Here is a 27,694-nt window from a genome sequence, read left to right as displayed (position 1 = left end):
TGGCACAAAATCGGGCATTTTAGGGAGTAGGGAACAGCCAGAGCCGGGGGGGGGGGGGCGCGTGTGTGCGGCAGTTGTCGCCTCCGTTAAAACACCACCATTTTGGTTCCCAGCCGTCTCCCATGTAGCGGGGCAGAGAGAGCGGGAGGAGGATGAGGGGTTGGGCAGCACGGCGTGGGTAGCAGCGGTGGCGACCGCTGCACCAAGTGAGAGGAGGGAGGAGGGGAAAGGGTATTCTTGTCTCTTCGCCTCCTGCCTTTCCACGGAGAAGGTTCTCTTGTTTGACTTAAGATCCAGTCAGATGGGTAATATATAAGAGGGCACGTCTGTGCGTTCTGCTCGAAATGATTGAAACTTGGCATGGTCACGGGAAGGGAGACTTATGCGGGAAGCTGGTTGCGTCCAAAGCTGCAATACTGCTACTTGCCAGGGCTCCTTTGTTTCCTATCTGCAAATACTACTTTCGCATTCTGTTGCTCTGCTGCCTTAAGATTTCTCTTGTACCTCTCACCCTGTTTACATCATCAAGAAGCTAGGTCCTGAGTGAGCTGTTTGGAGGAGACAGATGAGAGTAAAATGTTTTTTGTTGTTTGTTTTGTGATTTCTGCTCCCCGTACATTGATAGAAAGATGTTTACTTGAAGCGTACTTAGTGGTTAGCTCCATTCAATCAGGATGTAAGATACACTCTTGAGAATGTTGAGAAGCCCAGCTATCTCTTGGCTATTGAATACTTAACACACTGCTGTACTCATACCTCATTTATTATTGATCTTATTTCAACGTCCTATATGGGAAAAGGTGCTCCAGTGTATTTATTGGGTATTCATACAGTATAATACTTCCCACAGTAGTTACACTATGTGTTAAAATTTTTACACTTCTTTGAGCACTAGTGCAGATTTGTCTCTATCGATTGGGCAAGGATAAAGCTTGCCCTTCGTTGGTTGTCTTTCACTTTACAAAATAAGGTATCACAAAATAAGTGATTTTTTAAATGTGCTTTAGAGAAAGAAGATTTTGGTTTAATGAAGTGGTCGAATTTCAATTGTAATAATGTTGCTAATATCGTAGTAGGTAGTTATTTCTGTTGGAATCCCTCTGGATGCATTTTAGATAAACAGATTGGAGCATTTGAGCCGTTCTTTACCTCACTCTGCACGTTAAAGTGTAAAGAAAATTCTTAAGTTGTGTAAGAGACTTGGTTGAAAATGTTTTAAAATGTCTAATTTTGAATGTATGTTTACAATAGGTAAAGAGAACGCTTTTCCAAAGAAAATAACATAGTTCAGAGGAAAAATAACAAAAACAAATTGCTGCAGATTTTATTTTACAATATGTAAGAAAATCTACAATTTCTTCAAGACAGTCATATTAAGGTGATTAACAATTTAATGTTTTATCTTATTTAATAATTAAACAAAATTAAGTGTTTAAAACATTTTAAGGCATTTGTAGTTCTATTAGTTATGTGATAAAGAAAACAATACTCTAAAGTTGATATAGTACACTGTTTTAAATGTTAAAATAAGTCCTTATGACATTTTGATATATCTCTGTGAACATATGGATAGTTTATCATGAACTCTCTTGCCTCTGATGACTTCATTTTGGAGACAGAAAACAATGTGATATTTGAAAAATACAGAAGAGTTTCTAAAAATTTGTAATTTTGTTCATACATAAAGTGATTTTGTCCAATCAATTGATACATAGAAATGACACCTACTACTGTAGGATTTTTATCTGCACCATTCAAATGTTATACTCTTCTGCCTCCTACAGAACTTTAAGGCAAGGAAAAAAATCTTAGTAATCTCCTTACTTAAGGATAGATTAAGTTGCTTTACATGGCAGCCTTCTAAAACTTTAATGATAATCTCATCTTTTGTGCAGTATAGCCTAATTTATTAAACACTCCTAAATAAAAATGAGACAAATGTTTTATAAAATTGACAGATTACTTTGGTTGATATACTTAGAATCTTATGTTTGAATGGGAAATACACCTATGTAATTGTAAGAAATAATATTTAGTGACAGCATCCGACTTTAGGTTCCATGCTGTCTGTGGATCCTAAATATAGGATACATCACTTGAAGTGAAATAGATTGAATCCTTGCTTTCAAAACTAACATGAAGCTAACATGACTTTATTAATCACTAAGGAAAAAAATCAGTTGTACAATTACAAGTAAATGATATTCTGAAAGGAACAATTTGCTAAATGTTTATATGTGATTGATCTTATCTCTACCATATTTAGGAAGCAGTCATGTTTCCATGAGTCCAAAACTATGTGACAAGAGAATGTAGTAGAGTGAGGCCAGAAGTCCTTACTGGCTCAAAGAACTCCAGGGAAACTGGGATAGAACATTTTACATTATAAGTAGAACCCCGGGAGCCAGAGGTGGAACACAAGTTTATCTGCAGAGCTCCGCTGCAGGGCTGATCTGGGTCTGGAAGAAATGGATGAGAGCCACTGGATGAAATTCACTAATACTAGACACCTGAGTCCTCTAGTAATGTATAAATATCCCAACTATTGTTTGTTGTCATTTTGTTCTTTTTCTTCTCTTATAACCTACATTTTAACTGGAACGTCAGTGCTACAGTTTTGTTCTTTCGCTTGCTTCTATCACTTCCCCTGTGGCTCCTCACCTTTACTGTGTCTTATTATCCATTTGATTTATTTCCTTTAATTTAGCCCTTCTTTTACTTATGTTTTTCACATAAAGCATCTAATTGAGGTTTATGGTTTGTTTTCTTTTCTTTTGTAATGAGATTTGCATACCTGGTTCTGAGGCATACTTTCCATTGCATTTTTTTTTTTCTCAGAACAACTGACTTTGGCCTAAACATATTTAAACTATTTTAAAACCATTTCTTTTACAGAGACTTGTGAATGAACTTTGCTAAGTATGGATTCAGGTGGTGGAAGTCTTGGATTGCACACATCAGACTGTAGAATGGCCCATACCATGATTATGCAGGATTTTGGTAAAGCATTTTCTTTGTTATATTTTTTTCTTTTTAAAATCAGAGCATATTAAATGTCAAAACTATGTTGAGGAAGGGGAGAATTTATGAAAAGTTGTTCTTTTGCTAGGAAAATCCATTTGTAGGGCTCATTTTCTTAAAGTAAAGCTATGTCTCAGTAGTCTGCTTAAAGTCATTCTTAAAATTTTGTGGGAAGGTTGAGGTAAGGAAACTTGTAATATAGTAATAATATGGCATTGAAAATGAAAAAATTCAGCTTACATAATTAACCACATTAGTTCTTGAATATAGGGAATTTTAAATTGGTTTTCTAAAATACATTTTAAATTGCTTTTGTTAATAAAACTGGTAAAGGAACTACTTTAATCATTTCAAAGAAGTTAGATGCTTATATTGTGATATAGGAAAGTCATGCATTAGGTGGTTAATTATATTCTGATGCAATATCTTCAGAAAGTTGTTTCTAATAGCATTACATTTTTCTTTTTTTAAAAAAGAAAAGATTCTCTGCTTTTGTGGCCAGGTTTTTCAGTAGCCTCTTAACAGTAGTTATTTTCATGAAGATGTTAAAACTGTATAACAGTCAACAAAGAAACTGAATTTGGGTAGGGTCAGTCTGAATTATAGAAGAGATTGAGGTATCTGAACTATTAGAGGCAAGGATAGAGTGGTAAGAATTGAGGAAAAGTGGAGTGAGGGTAGAAAAAACAAATAGTAAATTGGGATAAACAAAAAACACAAGGTATTGTGGAATTGTCAAAGAGGATATTAGGGATGGAGGATTACAACTAGTGATACTTTTCTCAATTAAGAAAATGTTACTACTGTTTTCACATTAATGTGGTTGAATATGTTATTTTCTCCACTGTTGTAAAGCCCACAATGTTAAGAATCAGAAGAACTGGATTCTTGTCTTGGCTGTCCTATTAAGTATCTGTGTAAACTTGGGCAAATTACTTAATTTAGATTTGTGCGGGGATTGGACTAGATAACATTTAAGGTCTTCTCCAGTTCTGATTCCATGACACTTCTGTCTGATGAATAAAGATGTGGTGCACAGATCAAGATTGAATATGGTTGAGATCAAGATGACAATATAGTCAATTGATGAAGTAGAAAGCAATCATTGATTTATTCTGCTAAGTGAATCAGAAGTCAATTGTGTTGATTATGAATGACTTACAAGTGATTTGGGTGTAAAAAGTACAGGAATAAATTCTACAAGAAGGGCAAAGAATTCAAGAGTAAAGCTTTCACAACGAATGTTGTGAATTCTTTGCTTAGAGGTAGTTTTTAAAATACTGGAACACTTTAACTTCAGTATGTTAATAAGTTTTGGTTGAAATGTCACCTTTAATTTTTTGCCTTTTAAAAATAAGATATCTTATGAGGCACCTGGACGGCTCAGTCAGTTAAGCCTCTGACTTCAGCTCAAGTCATGATCTCACGGTCCGTGAGTTCAAGCCCCTCATGAGGCTCTGTGCTGACAGCTTGGAACCTGGAGCCTGGAACCCGCTTCAGATTCTGTCTCCCGCTCTCTCTGCTCCTCCCCCACTCTCACTCTGTCTCTCTCTCTCTCTCAAAAATAAATAAACCTTTAAAAATTTTAAAAATAAGATACCTTAGAAATGGAAAAAATACAGTATTGTCTCCATATGATACAAAATTTAACCCACCCTGTAGCATTTGGTGAACTTCCAGACCCCCTTCACTCCTGAAGAAGTTGCGTATTAGCAAGTAAAGCCTGATTACTTTCAAAGATTGGGGAAAAAATGTCCATTTACTGCTGGTGAATATTTCCTTGATGCTCCTCTTACCTTCTTTTTCCTTGTTCTTCTTCAGTGTTTTAAGGTTTAATCAACCCCTTATTACATCTAATACTTTACTTCCTTTTAGTTGGTAGGGAAGTAGAACATGCATGTTGAAATACATTATGTACATCCTTTTTTTTTCTTATTGAGTTAATAATCCATATATCATACAGCCTACCCATTTTAAAGAATACAATTCAGTGGTTTTATTATACTCACAGAGTTGTACAAACATCACCACTACCTAATTTTAGAACATTTTGTCTTTGAAGAAATAAAACCTAATACTCATTAGTGGTCACCCCCTACACTGCTCCAGACCTAGGCAACCACTAATATTTCTATGGATTTACCTATTGCAGACATTTCACATAAATTGAATCATACCATATGTGGCCTTTTGTGTCTGGCTTCTTTCACTTAGCCTGGTTTTCAAGTTTCATCCATGTTGTAGCCTGTATCAGTTTCTCTTCAAATTGGGGCACCTGGGTGGCTCAGTCGGTTAAGCGTCCGACGTCGGCTCATGTCATGATCTTGCAGTTTGTGGGTTCGAGCCCCACATCAGGCTCTGTGCTGACATCTCGGAGCCTGGAACCTGCTTCGGATTCTGTGTCTCCCTCTCTCTCTGCCCCTCCCCTGCTTGTGCTCTCTCTCTGTCCCTCAAAAATGAATAAATGTAAAAAAAAAATTTAAATTTCTGTCAACATAGAAACTTAGATATTTGGAATCCCTAAAATTAATGATCTTTGTGAAACAGAGTTGGCATACACAAGTAGAGCTAGTCAAGTAAATATACTGTGTCAGAGGATCTCTAAATTCTATAATGTTCTTGGTCGGGATGGGCTGGCTATTATATTAAGAACCTGAAACATTAATTCAGAAACTTAGTAGGCCAGTTTCTTTTGAAGGATATTTGAGATTTTTAAATTTACAACACGGTTTGTATAACTTTGCTTGTGTCTCGGTACAATGGTTCTCTTTGGAATCTGTTCCATTGAATTTAATAGTTAAGATTTTATTTATGCAAAAAGTATGTTGGTTGCTCAGTGATTTAAATAACAAAACAGCCTTCCATAGTGGCCCAAGACAGACCCACCAAATACCAAATTTTATGCTATACCTCTGGTGAAGTTTCAGGTATTCACATTTAAATGAAATAACTTTAGTGAAATGGGAAATTCTTGAAATGATGACTTATTTCTTATTGTTATTTGGTTACCTAATTGATTTCACACTTTTTAAATGATGATTTCTTACCATTTATAATTTGTTACCTAGTGAGATACATTTTTAATACCATTTAATGCTGCTTACTAAATGCTTTAAAATTTAATTGAGTGACTTTATGATAGATCTTTTTGCTCTCTCTCTCTCAAACTGTTCCTTTAATAGTGACTCACTTGGTTAACTCTATAAATCTCTTAAAAACAGTATGTAGAGTAAATAAACTCTATTTTCCTCCTGTAGACAGGTAGAAAACAGCCAGTCTAGAGTTAAACAATAACAATAAGTTCAGTCCTCAGCTTGAACCTTGGGCAAGTTTATTTAATTTCTCTAAACCATAGTTCTTTCGTATTTAAAAAGGAGATAATAATACATCATACAGTTGTTCTGAGGCTTAAATGAGATAATATTTGTAAAAATATTAGTAGGTTGCTTGATGCATAGTCAGGAAGCAATAAATACAGCTAGTGCGTAAATAAGTGACTGTTTAGAAATTTAATGAGATCTAACTAAGCAGATGAGAGGAAAATTGAACAGATGAGCTTAACTAAGCTCATGAGATCTAACTAAGCAGATGAGCTGATGAGAGGAAAAAGCAAAATTTAATAGGGGACATCTTGGCTCTTGGTCTGAGTAATATGTCAGCACCCTGTGGGAAACTTGTCAATTCTTGGTCTAGGATCCTTGATATTATTATTTAGTTCAGTGTGAACGAGCATATTTGGATTTATTTTAATGCTTACATCTGGTTTATTTTGACCTGTAAGTTCCTACTAGAGTAGAGGCTAGAATCCTCCCAGTCAGGTTAATCTGAACCCAGGCCAGCATTTGGTGTTATTCTATCTTTCCATCATTCCCTAGTGTGTACTCTCAGGAACCAAACTAACCTCCAGAATTTTCCATATTTTAAGTCTGACTTGTGGAAGGATTTTATAAAATATTAATTTTATTGTTTATGTACATAGAACTCCAATACTATGAATTTTATAGGCTTAACATTTAATTTTTCCTTGCTAAAAACCACATTTCTGGTCTGGTTGAATGTTCGATTTGAACCTCCACCAACTCCCCATCTCCAAAATGGCTGGTGGAGTAACCAGTGAATAGAAAGTACTTGTTTTATACATACTCCCTTTGCTTACCAGATTTTCAAGATTGAAGCTCTCTCCTTTTGGGGTAATATGGTGGTTTAGGTAAAGTTTGAGAATATTGAGGACAGTACAGAGGGGTAGAAAGGAAGATAATCCTGAAAGGTAGTTTCCCTTTCTCACTTTATCTTTTGATAGTGTACTGGTTTCCATCTTAACTTGTTAACTAACTTCCATAATAAATTGGTTAATAATCGTGAACACTGTATAGCACTCTTTCAGGTATGACTTTATAGAAAGTGATCATTATGTGGAGAAGGCTTTGTACTAGATTATTTAATGTAGATAATTTTGTTATAACCTGGACTATAAACTCTATTAATTTGTTTCCTGTACACTTCAGTAAGGCAAAACTTAAGAGTTCTTCATGAAGTGATTTTATACTTTTATAATATTTATAAAGAAGGTAGGAGTTGGTGCTCAAGAAAAACACTGTTTAAAGCTTTGTTCCTTCAGACTTACTGGTTTAGAATTTAGTGAAATTTAGAGTCCCTATGTATGAATTTTATCAAACCAAATCTTTGTCTACAATGAGTTGGGGTTTCCCCCCCAAATCAGGTGTTAAAAGATGCTTTCCACTTTTGAATATAGTAATTCTTATAAGATAAAGAATTTTAGGGACTTTTATGCTTCTAATGCATATTTTATAATGTATTAAGCTTGCCATATTTTACAAACTTAATTTAACATATTAGTACGCATTTATGTTTGTGTGTCCTTCTTATTTTGATTTTAATTTTGTTGAAATGCTATACTTACAAGAAGTAGAAAAAATAGTACATAGAGTCCCATGTAGCTTGTACTCCTCCTCTTGGAATGGTGACATCTTATATAACTGTACTATAGTATCAAAAGTAGGAAGTTAACATTGGTGCATTACTGTTAACTAGACTAAAGACCTTCTGAAGTTATCACCATTATTTTTACATATATTTGTGTAAGTGTATATAGTTCTGTGTAGTTTTACCCTATATATAGATTTTTGTAAACACCACCACAATAAAGATCTAGAACTATTCCATTACCATATATATGCTATGCCAATATATTTACACACACCCTTACCTTTGGCAACTGTGAATCTGTTGTCTATCTCTATAATTTGTAATTTTGAGAATGTTACATTAATGATTCCATTTATACATTATATAGTATCATAATCTTTAGTAATTTGCTTTAATTTTCCGGAGATTCATTCAGGTGTTGAATGTATCAATAGTCTGTCACCTTTTTTATTGCTGAGTAGTATTCCATGATAGAGATGTGCCAGAGTTGGTTTACCAACCATTTATCTGCTGGAAGTACAATTGGGTTGTTTTCTATTTTTTTGCAACTATGTGTAATAGCCACAATGACCTGTTATGAATTTTTATCTGCAGTTTTTTGTGTAAACATATGTTTTAATATCTCTAGGGAAAATGCCCTAGAGTGTAAATGTTGGGTTTTATGGTAAATACATGTTCAGTTTTTTAAGAAACTGCCATATATTTTCCAGAGTGGTTGCTACCATTTTACATTTCTGCCAGCAATGTATGAGAGATCATTTCTTTGTATCCTGACCAACCTGTGGTGTTATTGTTCATTTATGTTAGCTGTTCTAATGTAGTGATATCTCATTGTGGCTTTTACGTTTTACTTGAAAATAAAGTGCATTGTTTTTAAGCTCTTAATTTAGATTTTACTAACATTGTTTTCACCTACCTCCACCCCAATTCCTGGTTGGTGATGTTTTGTGTTTTTGTTTTTATTTTTGTTTTTATTTTTTTTTACTTTTATGTAAGCTCTACACCCAATATGGGGCTTGAACTCACAGCCCCCAAGATGAAGAGTCACATGCTTTACCAACTGAGCCAGCCAGATGCGCCTGGTGATGGTTTTTATTGCATTTAAATTGTCAGTGATTTTTAAGATGATAGTTTGCACAGACTACTTCATATTTTGAAAATGTTTTATGTAATCTGATATATTAAATATAGTACTTTTAATTAATAAAATAACTTTACTTTTTTTGGATAATTGTTTGTATTATAGTGGCTGGAATGGCTGGTACTGCGCATATCGATGGAGACCATATTGTTGTTTCGGTTCCTGAGGCTGTATTAGTTTCTGATGTTGTCACAGATGATGGGATAACTCTTGATCATGGCCTTGCAGCTGAAGTTGTCCATGGGCCTGATATCATCACTGAGACTGATGTAGTAACAGAAGGGGTAATTGTTCCTGAAGCTGTACTTGAAGCTGATGTTGCTATTGAAGAAGATTTAGAGGAAGATGATAGTGATCATATCTTGACTTCTGAGCTAATTACAGAAACCGTTAGAGTACCTGAGCAGGTTTTTGTGACTGACCTTGTTACTGGTCCTGATGGACACTTAGAACATGTGGTCCAAGATTGTGTTTCAGGAGTTGACTCTCCCACAATGGTATCAGAGGAGGTTCTTGTAACTAATTCAGATACAGAAACTGTGATTCAAGCAGCTGGTGGTGTTCCTGGTTCTTCAGTTACTATTAAAACCGAAGATGATGATGATGATGATGATGATGATGTCAAGAGCACTTCTGAAGACTACTTAATGATATCTTGTAAGTGAAACAAAAGTACATAATTACTTGGGAGATTTATTTATATATAACCTGGAAAGGTTTTCTGGGATGGGGGATCTAGTCAATAAAAGACACGAGGATAATCATTTTGCAAAATATTTTTTTACAAAGCTGTATTGTTGAGATGCTTTTTGAACTTGCTCATATTTTTAGTTTACTCAATTAAAGTTCATACTACAATTAGGTAAATTAATGTAATTTATTAATACATTAGCACCAAAAGGAAGGTTCAACAAGAACATTAACTGATAAAATTTTTTTTTTTTTAAATTTTTTTTTTTCAACATTTTTTATTTATTTTTGGGACAGAGAGAGACAGAGCATGAACGGGGGAGGGGCAGAGAGAGAGGGAGACACAGAATCGGAAACAGGCTCCAGGCTCCGGGCCATCAGCCCAGAGCCCGACGCGGGGCTCGAACTCACGGACCGCGAGATCGTGACCTGGCTGAAGTCGGACGCTTAACCGACTGCGCCACCCAGGTGCCCCTAACTGATAAAATTTTTAATGGTAAATATGCATATTTCAAAATAGGAAGTTTATTTTATGCAACCACTGCTTGCTTTTTAATGTGGTAGGTACTGGAGTTGTCAGTTAAGTTTTGCTTAGGAATTTAAGTATAATATATCAAGGAATGTGTAATTAATTTTTATCAAATACTTGAAAAGGAAATCTTAAACTCCGATTGTATTCTGCAGTTCTCCCTGTGTTTATTTTTTGTCTAAATATGCGTGTGTATATTCTGTGCAAAAAAATGCCTTGATGTGTTTATTTCAGATTGCTTTATGATGTCTTTAAGACATTCTATCTGAAGGAGGAAGATAGAAATATCTTGTTCTCATTTTAAGTGGTGGGTTTGCCTGAACAGCAACAATAATAAAAATCTCATGATGAGTTATTGATGGAGCTTGAGGAAGAAGTAGGTCTGTTCTTTATGCAATTTGGAGGGATCATGTTGGAAGTAATAAAAATTAGATAAAGTTCACTTTTTCATGGTGGATTTTTCTTTTCTTTTTAAAATAAAAAAGGACTGATAGGGAAGTGCATCAACAAGTAGAGTAATGTGTATGTGTGCATGAAGTGATGATATGTTATATGTATCAGTGAATTTAAAACTAAAAACAAATTAGATTTAATTTGTAAATATGATTCTGAAGTATAGCATGTTAACTTTTTCCCTCTACAACCACTTTTGGAGGTGAATATTTACATTGTTTTTAAGGGAATGATTTAAGTCTCTAAAAGACTGTGCAAACTGTTACTACCTCTTTTTAAATTGATGTCCATTACTAAAGCAATTCCATATTTATATCTTAACTTGATGTTTAAACAAAAAACAACTATGGTTATGATTATATAAAATAGTGTGACAAAAGTTGGTAGCCTTTCTAGTACCAAAATAATATTGTGCCTTTAAAAGAGTACTTGTCAGTGTGCCTGGGTCGCTCAGTCAGTTAAGTGCCCAACTCTTGATTTCAGCTCAGGTCATGATCTCACAGTTCATAGGATCATGCCCCATGTTGGGCTCTGCGCTGACAGCATAGAGCCTGCTTAGGATTCTCTCTCTCTCTCTCTCTCTCTCTCTCTCTTTCTCTCTCTCTGCCCCTCCCCTACTCGCTCTCTCTCTCTCTCTCCATATAAATAAACAAACATTTTAAAAGAGAGTACTTGTCAAATCAAACTCTGATATTAAAATAGTTTAAAATTTAGATATTATATGTTTCGTGAATTGTCATACCTTAACATGTCTTCTATGATTTGATTCTGCAAAAGTTTTTTTTGAAAGAGTTTCTAGAATATTTTAATTCACAGTATTTATTTTTATATTGCCCTATATGTCAAATGCAAAGGACTTCTGTCTTTCTACTCTAATAGGAGTAAACTGAAGATTATAAAGAACATTGTATTGCTCAAATACTGGGATTGCTGTGGGATCATTTTAGGGGAAATTTAGTCTGAGAATTAATTAACTCCTTAATCATTAGTAAGGACAACAACAACAAACTTGAGCAGGTTTTTTTTATTGTGGAACATGGAATATACAAAAATTAAATATTTTTTTATATCACCCATTTTCCTACCACCCAGATCTTTGACCATTTTTATAATGATTATTTTACTCAAATTGGAACTAGTTGCTCTTTCTTACCATTTTCATTTGTTTTATTTTATTCTCTTTTGATTTAGTTTTTCCCTTTTTTCCCTTCATCTCTTAATCTTCACTTCATTTTCTTTACCTCTTGGTTTCTCTTGGCCTTTGAATCTTATAGGAGTGAAGAGAATAAATTGCCTTAAAGGCCTCAGTGTTAATTTAAAAAGTCCTCTTCTCTGTTTTTCTTTCCAAGATAGAGATTTTCAAAATGTTTAAGAGATAAAGTTGAGGACTTAAAACAGACCTTTGTCTTATTTCTGAGTCCCTTAATATTACTATAAGGAACTCTTACCATAGCTAAGTTTTAGAGATAGGGAATTTGTTTTGTCTCATATCTGAGGTGCATCTGAGCTTTTTCCCCTTTTAAGCCAAACATCACAAATTGTTTATCTTAACAATGGCTCTCCCACTTGTGCTAAGTAACTTGTAAAGTAATGTAGAGTAACTATATCTGTTTAAAATTATCCTAGGTGTGCTCTTTAAAAATAACTAACATCCATAATATCTTTATAAAGGCTTCACTGGAAGAAGGAAGTTCCATTAAATAATGAACCAATATAATGCTTTCAAATTGTTTTTTACCTATAAAATCAGTTTATAGTAAAATCTTGGATTGCAAGTAACTTGTTTTGCAAGTGTTCTGCCAGGGGAGCAAACATTTCTAATAAATTTTAACTTGATAAACAAGCAATGTCTTGCAATATGAGTAGTATGTGATGCTGAATGTCACATGATCACAACTGAGCCAGTGGTTCTTGAAATTCGCTTTGATATGTGATTACTTTGGATTACAAGCATGTTTCTAGAATGAATTATGCTCCCAAACCAAGGTTTTACTGTATATTTCTTTTGGGAACATAATCTTGTAAAAAGCAAAATGTCTTGGTACAGTCATTATGGGAGATGTCATCAAACCTCACCAATTTCAAGGGTAAAAAAGAAAAGTTAACACCTTTGTGTTTTTTTAACATAACAACTTTATTGAGATATGATTCACATGCCATAAAGTTCACCATTTAAGGTGTGCAGTGATTTTTAGTATATTCCACAGCATTGTATAAACATCACCACAATCAATTTTACAATTTTTTCTTCACTCCAAAAAGAAACCTCATGCCCTTTAGCAGTCACCCCTCTGCCACATACCAGTCCCCCTCCTCTGGCAACCACTAATCCAATTTCTGTCTGTATAGATTTACCTATTCTCAACATTTCATATAAAGGGAGTCATGTAATTTGTGGCCTTTTGTGTCTGGCTTCTTTCATTTAGCATAATCTTTCAAGGATCATTCATATTGTAGCATGTGTCAGTACTTCATTCCTTTTCATTACTAATATTTAATTATAAGGATAAACATTTTAGTTATCCATCAGTTGATAAACATATGGTGTTTCTACTTTTTGGTTATTATCAATAATGCTGCTATGAAGATTCATGTACAAGATTTTGTGCAGACATGCTTTCAGATCTCTTGGGTATGCAATTGGGACTGGAACACCTTTGTAATCTAAATGTTAGTAACTTGTGTTTGTTTTAGTGCTGTGAAATACAGATTCTTTACATATTGCCTGATCTAATCTCTGTAGTACATCAATATACTCTATACTGATAATAACATATCCATAATATAATTTTGGTAGATGCAACATAAAAGGGGTGCAGTGAAAAACCTACTTAGCTTTTAAAAGGAATGTTATATTGAATTTTTAATCAAATTGTGCTATTGAGTTCTATAAAGGAATATCAAACATTAGCAGACTTACCAACAATGCATCTTACTGTTTTATGTTACATTTAGCACCAGTAGAATTCTGTGATGTGGATAATATTACTTGCTATTACCGTCTGGAATGTCCTGTGGGTTAAGAAACAACACTGTGGGACTTGGATATTGCAAGCCTTAATTTGGGGTATTTTTAGTATTTGCATTAAGAGTCTTTGAGGATCCATTTCTAAAATCGCTTGATTGACCATTAAATCTTTGTTACCTTTGTACTTTCTGTAACAAAGAATATAGAATAAATCTTGGTGAAGTTGATGGTTTATCTCTCAAAACTGCATACTAACATTTTAATAACTTTATAACCTTCTATAATCTTAAAATACAAAACAAGTTTGGTTACTCAGTACATTTCAAAGTTGTTCATTCTGAGGAATCTAAGTAGAAAATAATGGGTACGTTAAACCATGGATGACCTTAAGGTATAAATGGAATCAGGATAGCAACAGTTATTTCAATATTTAAAGCAAAAACTATGGTACAAAATTATTGAGAAGTGACCAAAAAAATGTGTATTTCATTTCATGAGCTTTAATTTTGCGAATTATAGTTTTAATTCAATATGTTCCAGAAGTAGCTATGATCACTTTAAACCATTCAATGATAATAAAGCAGTATTTATCAAATGAGAGTATTTTCAGTATTTCATTTATTTACTATAAGTTATTCCAACTTAAGAAATTCATATTTTGGACACTTTTTGAGGTTTTGTATATCTTATGTCTTTATTTTCAAGAATGAGGAAACATTTTCTGAAATCTTAACTTGCCTCTTTTAATTTTTTTCTGTGATGTCATTGCTTTATTCAACATGTTTTAAAAGAGAAGCTATTATTAAATTGATAATATAAGATACTTCATCTTTTTTTTCTTTCATTTTAATCTGTCCCATTGTAAAAAAAAAATTTCCAGGAAATGCAGTAATAGAATTAGGGGCTATGTTGGAATGAACATATTTAGTCAATTTATTTTGATTATTTAGGTCCTTTCTTTCATAGACAAACTCTTTGAACTCTTAAATAGTATGGAATAATTTATATTTAATCACAGAGTTGAAGTAGCTTTGCATTGTAAAAAGAATTTCTGAAATGTGTTTTCCACCATTTTGAAAGGCCAAAAGAATATTTTTGAATTTGTATGTATCAAATTTAAAATGGAGGTAAGGGAAATCTAGACTTCGACCCATTTAGATCTTCTTGGAATTCGTTTTTTAAGAGTACTGAATTAATAATTTTTATGTCAGTTTATTCTTTTTTCAGTAGCTCTGGAATTGTTTAGATATAGTCAGAGGCTTTAGGATTTTATGTTTCATATATGATGCTATAATATACATAATAGGTAGAAGCAGATTTTCAATTAGATTATATTTCAGTTATTATAGGTATAGCATTGAAATAAAAAATGGTAGTCATATAATATTTGAAGGAATATATTAATATTTATGATTAAAGAACAAAGTTTATTGATATGTACTTATCGCATAGTTTGTGCATAGTATTCATGTGAAAATAAATGTTATTCTTAACCAGCTGAGCCACCCAGGCACCCCCTAAAGTAAATATTATTCTTAAAGACTGTAGAGAATAAAAATTTTATGTATACTTAAAATGTTAAGTAATACTCTCAAATATTGTTGCTTTACCTTTCTCTATGATTTTGAAGTCTAGCATATGTTTGTAAATATAGAAGTATACAAAATTTCTGGTTTGAAGTTGTCTTCCATTGACTCAACAGAAATTAAGAGTATTAAGATATTGTTTTTATAATTTCTGAAAAGGCCTTTTTATAAAATCATTCAGGTGATGTTTCCTCTTTTCTCAATTCTAAATTCTAAATTTCATATGCTGATTGGTTTTAAAAATACTGCTAATTTAGTTTGGGAATTGTTTATGTGAGCTTATTTTATGAGTACTATGTATTTTTATGTTCTGATTTTTTCTGTTATTAGTTTTGGTGTTAGGATTTAACTTAAAATGTTGAATGTAATGGAAGATTATTTAATCGTTTTTAATTAAGGCTCTGTGGTTATTAAGTATTTCATATATATAAATTAAAATCTCTGAATAAATTTTTTCTGTAGTTACAATTGTGTAGTATATCTGATGTTGTATATTGTTTTTTCATGAAACAAAGCACTTTCAGTAGTTGCATAATAGGTCATAAAGTGAATACAGTGGATAGGTGATCAACACATTTCGTGTTGTTCTTATGACATCCACTAAATGTCGGTTATACTTTTTGTCTAAAATAGTTTCTTCTTTATATTTTACAGTGGATGATGTTGGGGAAAAATTAGAGCATATGGGGAACACACCATTAAAAATTGGCAGTGATGGTTCACAGGAAGACGTTAAAGAAGATGGATTTGGTTCAGAAGTAATAAAAGTGTATATATTTAAAGCTGAGGCTGAAGATGATGTTGAAATAGGTACAAAGACTAATTTTAATTTATTGCTATAATAGTTATGAATGAAAACTTATCCTTTTCTGGTGACTATTCTAAAATTGTCTTTAAAGTGAAGATTTTTAAATTTTTATTTACTTTTTTTAATTTTTGAGAGAGAGGCACAGAGTGCAAGCAAGGGAGGGGCAGAGAGAGGGTGACACAGAAGCTGAAGCAGGCTCCAGGCTCTGAGCTGTCAGCACAGAACCCAGTGCGGGGCTTGAACTCACTAACCGCGAGATCATGACCTGAGCCAAAGTCAGACACCTAACTGACTGAGCCACCCAGGCGCCCCATGAACTGCAGATTTTTTTTTTTTTAATTTTTTTTTCAACGTTTTTTATTTATTTTTGGGACAGAGAGAGACAGAGCATGAATGGGGGAGGGGCAGAGAGAGAGGGAGACACAGAATCGGAAACAGGCTCCAGGCTCTGAGCCATCAGCCCAGAGCCCGACGCGGGGCTCGAACTCACGGACCGCAAGATCGTGACCTGGCTGAAGTCGGACGCTTAACCGACTGCGCCACTCAGGCGCCCCGAACTGCAGATTTTTTTAATGTTTATTTATTTTTTGAGAGAGATAGACGGAGCACAAGAGGGGAAGGGGCAGAGAGGAAGACACAGAATCCAAAACAGGCTCCAGGCCCTGAGCTGTCAACACAGAGCCCGGAGCTCGAACCCATGAACTGTGAAATCATGATCTGAGGCAAAGTCGGATGCTTAATGACTGAGCCACCCCAGCACCCCAGTGCAGATTTTTATAGACTTCTTTGGGGATGGAATATTAAAAAATTGTATGTGAATAAGCAGGAATGCAGAATATATCATTCTTGGATTCTTTCAACATAAGTAGAATGTTATGGTTGGGATTATCAAAACAAATGAGTGGAGAGGCTTTGATTTAGAGTAGGAAGTTATAATGAGTATTTAAGGGCAGGCTTAGAGGCAGGCTGCTTGGATTTTAATCCTAGTTCTGCCATTTAGCTGAATGGTTATTGGTGAGTTACTTAGCCTTTTTCTGCCTCAGTTTCCTCATCCATGAAATGGCCATGATGATAGTAACTACCTCATAGGGCTATTGTGAAGACTAAATGGGTAAAATACATATTAAAGACTTCTATAGTGCTTTGCATATAAGTGTGATGTAAATGTTAACATTTGTTGTTATTTCTCAGTGGTTACTGAAAATTCAGAGTGTATTTTATAAGAAAATTCTCTTGACACTTAGACATTTATATTGGAATATTTTGGGGAATATTTTTCCAAAGGAAAATATTTCTTATATATCTTCCTTATTGACTTAGGGAATTATTTCATGATATTTCTTTATATTGATATGTGATTTAATTTTTAAGGTGGAACAGAAATTGTCACAGAGAGTGAGTACACCAATGGACATTCTGTAGCTGGAGTGCTTGACCAGAGTCGAATGCAGCGGGAGAAGATGGTTTACATGGCAGTTAAAGATTCTTCTCAAGAAGAAGATGATATTAGTAAGAAAAAGGGGCACTGTAGTGACTTATCAGTAGCCATCATGCGTTCTTTAAAAAAAAATAAGCGATCTCAGATACAAGCACTATATAGGAGCAAAGTTCAATAAAATAAGTCAGACCTTTGCTATAATTAATTTAAAAGAAAAGAGTCCTTTTGACCATTCATGCATACATGTATTATTCAAATCAGCAAACATGAAATACTATGTCTCATACTAGGGATACAGAGATAAACAACATAGGGTTCCTGACTTCATTAGAGCCCACAAATACATAGGTAATTATTGGGCATCTATTTTGTCTGTGTTACTGGATATGTTGCATAAATATTTAATACTCACAACTCGTCTCCGAGGTAGGTGGTATTATCTTTGTTTTATGGGAGGAAAAAAGTGCTCAGGGAACTTAAGTAATTGCCCAAGATCATTATAATATTAAGGGAAGAATGTACAATTTCAACTCTTAGCTATCTAACTCTACTGCCAGTGTTCTTTCCACATGGCAGTGAACACCGTTGGCCTCTCTGGATTTAGCAGTGGAAAGGCTAACTGGTTGTTCTCCTTCTGTCACTGAAGGATTAGATGAGTAAGTATTCTCCCAAGTAAGTTAAGCTCCCAGGATCTTTATTTATTATGCCTTTGATGGTCTCCAAGTAGTTGCTGCTTAAGGTTTCTTGGGGCTGAGTACCATAGGGTGAAAATAACTCCTCAGGTTTCCTTTCCTGCCCATTTCCTTATGAGGGCATGTTACACTCTGCCTACTTTCTTCTCACTTCAGTATAGGAATGCGGCCCTTCAAGATGGCTTTTTCTGTCTTCTTTCCATGCTGAGACAAAACTATTTTGTTTTGCCCTAGAAGGGCAAAAGCCTCCACTTGAGTGCATTACCTAGATAATACTCAGCTTTTCCTAGACTGTGCTCTGACCTCCACGCCTCAGATTTCCTTCCTTAGAAGGCATGGGAAGCTGAATTCCAATCCCAAACATGAATAATACACCATAGTTGATAATCTAAAAACAAGTAAGTCTAGAAGATTTGATTGGAGAGGAAAAGTGTTAAATGAAGTAATTTCTATTTGGTCTTTAAATTCTTTATTATTATTTTTTACTCATTGGTCAGTAAAGGGGCACAATAAAAGTTGGGAGACTGAAGCTTAAGTTAACTGATGCCAGAATTCCTTGTCTAAGTGGAAAGCTTAGACCAGTGTCTCTCGTTAATTGAAAGAAGGGAAACTTGGGAGAAAAGGGACACTTTTTTCTCACATTTTTTCCACATTTCTTCCATAGTGAAGAGAAGCTCCCAATATGTGAATCAAAGGAAAAGCATAAATTCAAAGCCAATTTTTTACCTAACAGCTTAAACCAAAATGATTATGTCACATAAAATATACTTAATGACTCTCTAGGTTTATATTTTTTTACTCCGATACTATATTTTTAAAAAGTGAGTCTCACTTAATGCTTTTTTTCTCAGTAGAGTCTCTGAAAATCCTGCCTGTTAAAGGATGTCCACATATTCATGAAGACCACTTTATATATACATTATGTTTTATATATAAATATATATGACTTTGATTATTTTTATTTAAATTTTTTTCAATTACTAGTATTTTTGACTACTTTTCAATGCGTGTACAGAACTGCACTTAAGTTATAGTATATGGGGTAGCAAGGACCACTTTCTAGTATTGATTCTATGGGAAGTGCTTTCTGAGTTCTAAAGATCAATCAAGCACAATTACGGACTACAGCATTTTTTACAAGTTCGTAATGCCCAATGGACTATAAAATTAGTCAATATATTCCAAGCGCAAATGTTTTATATAATCTAAAAGTCATTTTCATAGGATAGGTTCTAAGAGGAGAATAAGAGTTTTAATAAATGATTGTCTCCTAGAGGCACTCGTCTCCAAAGTGCCTAATGTAATTTTAAAATTAACAAAATTGAAATCTTGACAGTTGGAAAAATTTTAATTGTTTGGAATTTTTTTACCCATTTATTAAATATTTGGGGTTATAAACAAGCAATTATTTCTAAAATTTAGGTTGCGCTGAAATAGCAGATGAAGTTTACATGGAAGTCATTGTAGGGGAAGAGGAAGGAACTTCTCTCCCTGAGACTCAGCTTGAGGACTCTGATGTTAATAAAACAATTGTCCCTGTTGTCTGGGCTGCGGCATATGGTAGGACACTGGCATTTTTTCACCTGCTAAGTACATAACATATCTATTTGATCAGCCTTTAGGTCATTAAATATGCTGTGCTAATGGCCCTCATGAGTTGACTAATATAAAATGTTTTGCTGTGGACTGATTAATCTCTAGTTACATACGTGATTTTCCTACCATATATCTTGTGTTATTTAAAATGAGCCTTGCTTAATGCATTATTGTTTTTCAGTAGGCTTTATTCAAAATCCTACCTGTATAAGTGAGTGTCATAAAAAGTTTTATTTTTCTAAAATAGGAATATCCTTTGAAAATTGATCCTTCCCCTTTTTCAAAAACTTATTTCATGTATTAACACCACAAATAAGATTTGGGGGGTTTGAAAAGAAAAAGGAAACCAGGTGTGCTCTTCTAGAAAGTATCTAATGGAAGGTAAATTGATCTAATGGAAGGTAAATTTATCAGGGTTTTTTTTTTCTTTCTATGTAACCTCATTCCTACTTAATTTAGAAGATGGTCCAGGTATACTCTTTATTTTGAAAAGTTTTGGTGTTCAAATGCATTATCTTATCTCAGTTTTTCCAAAGGTTCATTCATTCAACAGTCATTTATTGAATATCTTCAATTTTGAGTGTATTCTGCAGAAATATATACTCAATTTTTATTTTAAAAATAAGATTGTTCTAGATTTTAACAGTTCCAAGGATGCTAACAGTAGCCCTTATTTTCAGTGCGTGAAATTATATCTAATCTATGGGAGTGGAAGAACTCAACAACAAAAAAGTTTAATCCAAGGAACAATGGTCAAAGTAAGAGTTTTGTAGATTAAGATGTGATCCACTAGTAATCATTATAGTCAGCCTATCAGTTTTTAATTAGCCTTTTTTTTTTTTAGAAGATGAAAGAAGAGTTTCCCGGAGGTATGAAGATTGTCAAGCATCAGGTAAGAGAGCATTACATGTGACATGTAAGTTAAATAGCCAGTTTTATATAGTGTTTGGAAAATAACCAGTTACTGGTTTGTGTGTATGGACACATAGGTTAGACTCTTACTTGCCTGGTCATATCTTATCTGGTTAGTCACATAAGAGTTTTCCTCTTCGGGGAATTGATTAATTTAGGTACAAACATAATGCATGTTATTCTCCAAGTGCAGTTCATTTTAGCTTTATCTCAAGATACAGATGTTGGGCAACTTACAATATGAATCATAAAAGGCTGCTATGGATAAAATTATAAAATAGAAATTATTTTATTTTATTTGTTTTTTTAAATGTAATGTTTTTTTTATTTATTTAAAAATTTTTTAATTTTATTTAAATCCAAGTTAGTTACCATATAATGTAATAACAATTTCAGGAGTAGAATTTAATGATTCATCACTCACATAAAACTCCCAGTGTTCATCCCAACAAATGCCCTCCTTAATGCCCATTACCCATTTAGCCAATCCTCCCACCCAACAGCTGTCTAGCAACCCTCAGTTTGTTCTCTGTATTAACGTCTGTTATAGTTTACCTCCCTCTCTCTTTTTATCTTATTTTTTTCCTTTCCCCTTTGTCCACCTGTTTTGTTTCTTAAATACACATATGAGTGAAATCACATGATATTTATCTTTCTCTGATTTTACTTAGCATAATACATTCGAGTTCCATCCATGTTGTTGCAAATGGCAAGATTTCATCTTCTTTGATTGCTGCTGGGTAATATTCCATTGTATATATATACCACATCTTCTTTATCCATTCATCACTCAGTGGATATTTGGGCTCTTTTCATAATTTGGCTATTGTTGGTAGTGCTGCTATAAACATTGGGGTACATGAGCCCCTTCAAATCAGCATTTTTGTATCCTTTGGATACATACCTAGTAGTGCAATTGCTGGGTCATGGGTTAGTTCTATTTTTACTTTTTTGAGGAACCTCCATACTGTTTTTCAGAATGGTTGCACCAGTTTGCATTCTCACTAAAGTGTTCCCGTATCTCCGCATCCTGGCCAACATCTGTTGTTTCCTGTGTTGTTAATTTTAGCCATTCTGACAAGTGTGAGGTGATACCTCATTGTGGTTTTGATTTGTGTTTCCCTAATAATAAATGATGTTGAGCATCTTTTCATGTGTCTGTTAGCCATCTGGATGTCTTCTTTGGAAAAGTGTGTTCATGTCTTTTGCCCATTTCTTCACTGGATTGTTTTTTGGGGGTCGAGTTTGATAGGTTCTTTATAGATTTTGGATACTAACCCTTTTTCCGATATGTCATTTGCAAATATTTTCTCCCATTCCGTCAGTTGCCTTTTTGTTTTGTTGATTCTTTCCTTTGCTGTGCAGAAGCTTTTTATCTTGATGAGGTCCCAATAGTTGATTTTTGCTTCTGTTTTGTTTCCCTTGCCTCCAGAGACATGTCTAGTAAAAAGTTGCTGCAGCCAAGGTTAAAATAGAAATTATTTTAAAGTAAAAATTCTCCTTGATACCAATTGCTTGTTAATGTCTTCCTTGGGGCAGAACTATTTTCTTTTTTTAAGTTTTTTTTTGTTTATTCGTTCATTTTCAGAGAGAGGGAGAGGGTCGGGGGGCAGGCAGGGTGAGAAAATCTCAAATAGGTTCCGCGTTGTCAGCGCAGAGCCTGACATCATCGGCCTTCATTGGTGAGAAATTGATCTGATGCCAGTATTTTGTTTGGGTCATAAAATTCATTGTCTCATGTTACATTCACCTTATTAGTTTATTCTGTTAAGATGAATAAATTGAGATAGTTTAAAGTTAATTTCACATGATATTTAAAGTGCTTTTAGTTGTGTGTGTGTGTGTGTGTGTGTGTGTGTGTGTGTAAGGGTATAAAAGAAAGAATATGGGTATACTTTGTGAATTTAGTACTGCAATTGTAACTTAATGCCATGTCATCTCTAGTAATTCATCTAACCAAAACCAAAAAGTATAAATATTATGTAATTTAATAATGTATCATTTTTTTTCAGGAAATACTTTGGACTCAACATTAGAAAGCAGAAGTAGTACAGCAGCACAGTACCTTCAAATTTGTGATAGCATTAATACAAATAAAGTACTTAAACAAAAAGCCAAGAAGAGGAGAAGGGGAGAAACCAGGCAGTGGCAAACAGGTAAAAATACTAATACTTTATGAATATTATAATGATTTGAAACGTGGAAACATTTTTTGGTAAACAAAGGAAAAGGAGTCCATTGTTACAGAGTAGTCCTATTCCCGTATACCTGTTTGCATTTGATTTAAATAGTTGGTTTTTTTTTTAAGTGCTTGACATTTAGTAAAACTACACTTGTATGCTCTTTACCCAAATGTTGTTTTCAAAGAGAATTTTCAGGTTGGTTTCACAGAGGTTGCCTATTTCTGGTTTACAAAATGTATATAACATTTTGACAGGTGAATGGTCTATACTATGGTGATGCTCATTACTTTTTAATGAGGTATTTTATCACAAATCACTTTTAATGTGCATTTTATTCTACAGGATTTTATTCTACTAGTATAGTTCTCACATTGTGAATGTCAGCTAATTTTGGCACCTTTGTTGTAAAACCCTTTAAAACAATCTGGCCAATTGTTATAACTTCCTTTTTTTTTTATCTAGCTGTTATAATAGGCCCTGATGGACAGCCCCTGACAGTATACCCTTGCCATATTTGCACAAAAAAGTTTAAATCCAGGGGATTCTTGAAAAGACACATGAAGAATCATCCTGATCATTTGATGAGAAAAAAATACCAGTGTACAGATTGTGACTTCACAACTAACAAGAAAGTGAGTTTCCATAACCACTTGGAAAGCCATAAGCTTATAAACAAAGTTGACAAAACCCATGAATTTACAGAATACACACGAAGATACAGAGAGGCTAGTCCACTGAGTTCAAATAAACTTATATTAAGAGACAAGGAGCCGAAGATGCACAAGTGCAAATACTGTGACTATGAAACTGCAGAACAAGGACTGTTAAACAGACATTTACTGGCTGTTCATAGCAAAAATTTTCCTCATGTTTGTGTTGAGTGTGGTAAGGGCTTTCGACATCCTTCTGAACTCAAAAAACACATGAGAACCCATACTGGTGAGAAGCCATATCAGTGTCAGTATTGTGTCTTCAGGTGTGCAGATCAGTCAAATCTGAAAACTCACATTAAATCTAAACATGGTAACAATTTGCCATATAAATGTGAGCATTGTCCTCAAGCATTTGGTGATGAGAGGGAGCTTCAACGCCATCTGGATTTGTTTCAAGGACATAAGACACACCAGTGTCCTCATTGTGACCATAAGAGCACCAACTCAAGTGACCTTAAGCGGCACATCATATCTGTCCATACTAAGGATTTTCCTCACAAATGTGAGGTCTGTGAAAAAGGTTTCCATCGTCCTTCTGAGCTCAAAAAGCATAGTGATATCCATAAGGGTAGGAAGATTCATCAGTGTAGGCACTGTGACTTTAAAACATCAGATCCATTTATTCTTAGTGGTCATATCCTTTCAGTTCATACTAAGGATCAGTCATTGAAGTGTAAAAGGTGCAAGAGAGGGTTCAGGCAACAAAATGAACTCAAAAAACATATGAAGACCCACACTGGAAGGAAGATTTACCAATGTGAGTATTGTGAATACAGCACTACAGATGCATCGGGCTTTAAACGACACGTGATATCAATACATACAAAAGACTATCCACACAGGTGTGAATTCTGCAAGAAGGGATTCCGAAGACCATCAGAAAAAAATCAACATATTATGAGGCACCACAAGGAGGCTCTTATGTAATAAGATCAATATAAAGAAAATATGATACACTACATGGGATGAAAATTTCATGAACTGTTTCATCTAGTTCCAAAGCTTGATAGTAAATCATAACTTTACATTCTTTGTATTAGAGATCTTGAAATATTTGAAATGACAGGGGATCTTATACCCCTTTGAAAATTACTTAAAGAATTTAAGAAGCACCATAGAATGGTTGCAGAAAAACTCTTAAGTGTCTATTTAATAGTATTATATGCATAAACGACAGAAGGGAAGAGCAAAGACAATGACTTTATTGGCTGATCATACTAGAGATCAATATTTCTGAAAAGATCATACATAATTGAGTTTAACAATGCTTTTCTATGGCAAGCAAGCCTCACTTTTATGTGGTTTTAGAAATGAAGTGGGGAAATAAAATTTAGTCATGCATCAGTCACTTAGTCATTGGGCCTTTTTTATGGTACCTGAAAATTGAATTCCAGAAATGGCAAAAGTTTTATGTATCCATTAAAAGAAATTCCACTGGAAAACAGCTTATATTAATTCAGTACTATTAAAAAGAATTTCAGAGCTGCTAAGATTTTACCACAGGATAGGATGTTTAAAATATAGCATTCTTTCCTGAAGTCTAAAGTGAAGTTTAGGATTACAGTTCTCTTTTTTCTGATGTTCAGGTTGATTTTTCAGTATGGCATATATGACAAAAGTATGTTTGAGTCAAATGTGGCTTTCTAAAACAAATGCAACAGTAGTGTTGCAAATAAAGTTAGCACTATATTTCTTAATGATCTAAAGTTTAAACTGGGAGAACAGTTTTCTTAAATACTATGTTTAGAAGTTTCTTTTTAGGGCAGTCTTAGCAAGTATGATTGTTCTATTTGTACTTGCTCTAATGTTTAAAGGTGCAATTTTATGCCATTATTGGAAATTTTGATTTTTTAAAATCTATATACCATATTGTTAACATGAATTTTCAATATGATGCAGTATATATGCAGTATTTAACAAAACACTATGCTGCCAGTAGAGTTTGGAGGTGGATATTCAGTTTACAGTGTATAAATTTAAAATATGCATCCCTTTAACAATGCTTTGTGTTAGCATGCTGCAAATCAAAATGGCGCTTAATATAACAAGCTGGTTTAGGGAAATTTAATGAAAATCCTGTTCATAAATGTAATGCATATGATGTGTACTTTTAAGTTATAGTTGCTTCATGTTTACACTCAGCTGTTCAACATAACTAAAATGTAATTTTACTTTATGCGATATTGTGACTTTGTGTTTTAAATAATGTTCACCTTTCTGTTTTTGCACCAGATAAGGATCTGTTCCTTGAGAATAAATTTTTTATCTTTCTTAACTTCAGAATATTAAATTTGGAAAATCTAAAATAGTGTGTTATGTGGCTGTAAATGATGTACACGCTGTAAAATAAGATTGTCATTGTTATGTGGGATTATTATTTCTAAATGTTACTCATTAAAATGAGCATACAATAAAAAGCATTTATTGCACTTCAGGGTTTTATGAATTTATTTAAAGTATGTTGTAATGTTCACTCTTTATTAAAAGACTTTTTACTTAAAATTGTTATAGGTAATTTGGTCCATAATGTAATGTCTAATAGATTTTGTGCATTAAAAACAACACGAGCTAGGAACTTAGATAATTATGATGACTATGGCATGATTACTCCTTAAAAATGTATATTTCTGCTAAAACCATGATGAAATGCTATAAAGGTGTTCATCTTAAGACTTGAGATTAGAGAAAACTGTGAAAATTCCTAACCTGCTTAAGTAACACAATCCTGAGAAAAGAATTTAACTATGTTCCAAATAGACCAATATACATTCAAAAGGAAAAGCATTAAATCAAGTATTTGGGAAAGATTTTTGCAAATGACACTTAACCTGTTATATTTAAAGCGGTCAACATTTAATAGAATTCATGTACCTATATATATAGCCCTATTGCTTAAAACTGCCAATTGGGTTAATTATTCTTTAGTGATCACTAACAGAAAAAGAAGAAATCATTTAGTCATTACATGTTAGACCAGTGCTTTTTAAGCTTTAATTTTTATGGGGTTCACCTAGGGATCTTGTTAAAATACATGTTCTGATTTAGTAGGTGTGGGATGGGACATACAATTCTGCATTTCTAGTAAGCTCCCATGTGTTACCACCATAGGATTAATAATGTGGTAGACAAGATCCTCCAGTGTAATTCTTGTATGCTTTGGCAAATTTGCTTAAATAGATAGCTGTGCATGAGTGGATAGAGGCAATCTGTACTGAAGACATGGCTTTTCAGCTGAGACATGAGTGACAAGAAGGAACGAGTCATTAAGATCTTGTGGAAGAGCATACAAGGCAGAGAAGCATGCAAATACAAATAACCTGAGATAGAACAAGCTTTGGCTGGACCACAGTGAGGGAGACTGACTGATAAGAGATGAGAAATTGATATGGGAAACCATTAGAGGATTTTACGGGATTAATATGATTTACATTTTGAAGATCACTCTGGAGGTTATGTGAGGAAGGCATTGTAGAGAAGCTGAAAGAAGCAGAGAGCCATGTGAAGAGGTTATTCCAGTTCATAGTTACAGTGTAGCTGGAGAAAAATAGATGCATTTTCTTTCTTTCACTTATGAATTTGGTCTAGAAAACTTCAGTCAAGCTACAACAGATAAGAATTCAGAGCATTTGTTGGGATGAACACTGGGTACTGTATGTAAGCCAATTTGACAATAAATTATATCAAGAAAAGAAAAAAAATTACTTAAGCATATAGTTAAAAATTAAAAAAATATTCAGTCCATGTTACAAACAAGATTTTCTTAAAAAATACACATTTAAAAAAAACACACATTTTACCAGCAAAGCCCACCTTATATGGTAAAACAGATTTCATCTAAAAATGCAGGTCAAAGTACCTTTAGAGAAGGAGAAATAATTTGGGAATTGCCACAAAATAATTCTTCCAGAACAGTTCACAGTCATTATGTGGAGATGGATTTGTATGATTGTCACTTCTAAATGACCTATACCATGATGCAGAGGAAATTGTTACTCAGGTAGGGCTTTCAAATTCAAC

At 33.8% G+C, this 27,694-nt stretch overlaps 1 protein-coding gene across 3 annotated transcripts; it reads left to right on the top strand.

The window, feature by feature from the left end:
* Window positions 1–529: 529 nt before the first annotated feature.
* On the top strand, window positions 530–26,106 carry ZNF711 (zinc finger protein 711). Of its 3 annotated transcripts, XM_049644022.1 has the most exons (9): window positions 530–3,000; window positions 9,215–9,766; window positions 15,990–16,145; window positions 17,515–17,652; window positions 19,696–19,833; window positions 20,550–20,627; window positions 20,714–20,761; window positions 22,794–22,937; window positions 23,427–26,106. In XM_049644022.1, exons 1-9 carry the CDS (start codon window positions 2,922–2,924, stop codon window positions 24,602–24,604), a joined length of 2,511 nt encoding a protein of 836 aa, XP_049499979.1. In that variant the 5' UTR covers window positions 530–2,921; the 3' UTR covers window positions 24,605–26,106. The 3 variants fall into 3 exon arrangements, with proteins under 3 accessions (XP_049499979.1, XP_049499980.1, XP_049499981.1); XM_049644023.1 differs by lacking the exon at window positions 20,550–20,627 and having other exon boundaries at window positions 531–3,000; XM_049644024.1 differs by lacking the exons at window positions 19,696–19,833; window positions 20,550–20,627 and having other exon boundaries at window positions 534–3,000.
* The last annotated feature ends 1,588 nt before the right edge of the window (window positions 26,107–27,694 follow it).

Source organism: Panthera uncia, chromosome X, assembly GCF_023721935.1.
Source record: "Panthera uncia isolate 11264 chromosome X, Puncia_PCG_1.0, whole genome shotgun sequence".
Taxonomy (NCBI): domain Eukaryota; kingdom Metazoa; phylum Chordata; class Mammalia; order Carnivora; family Felidae; genus Panthera; species Panthera uncia.
The sequence above is the reverse complement of the archived record's forward strand: the minus strand, read 5'-3'. Positions and strand labels throughout refer to the sequence as shown.

What these genes read in the sequence shown, in the direction of transcription:
- ZNF711 (XM_049644022.1), top strand. Translation starts at nt 2,922, where the DNA reads ATGGATTCAGGTGGTGGAAGTCTTGGATTGCACACATCAGACTGTAGA. An exon ending in CATGATTATGCAGGATTTTG is followed by an intron (nt 3,001 to 9,214) that starts GTAAAGCATTTT and finishes TTTGTATTATAG; the next exon opens with TGGCTGGAATGGCTGGTACT. An exon ending in TGTCTGGGCTGCGGCATATG is followed by an intron (nt 19,834 to 20,549) that starts GTAGGACACTGG and finishes CCTTATTTTCAG; the next exon opens with TGCGTGAAATTATATCTAAT.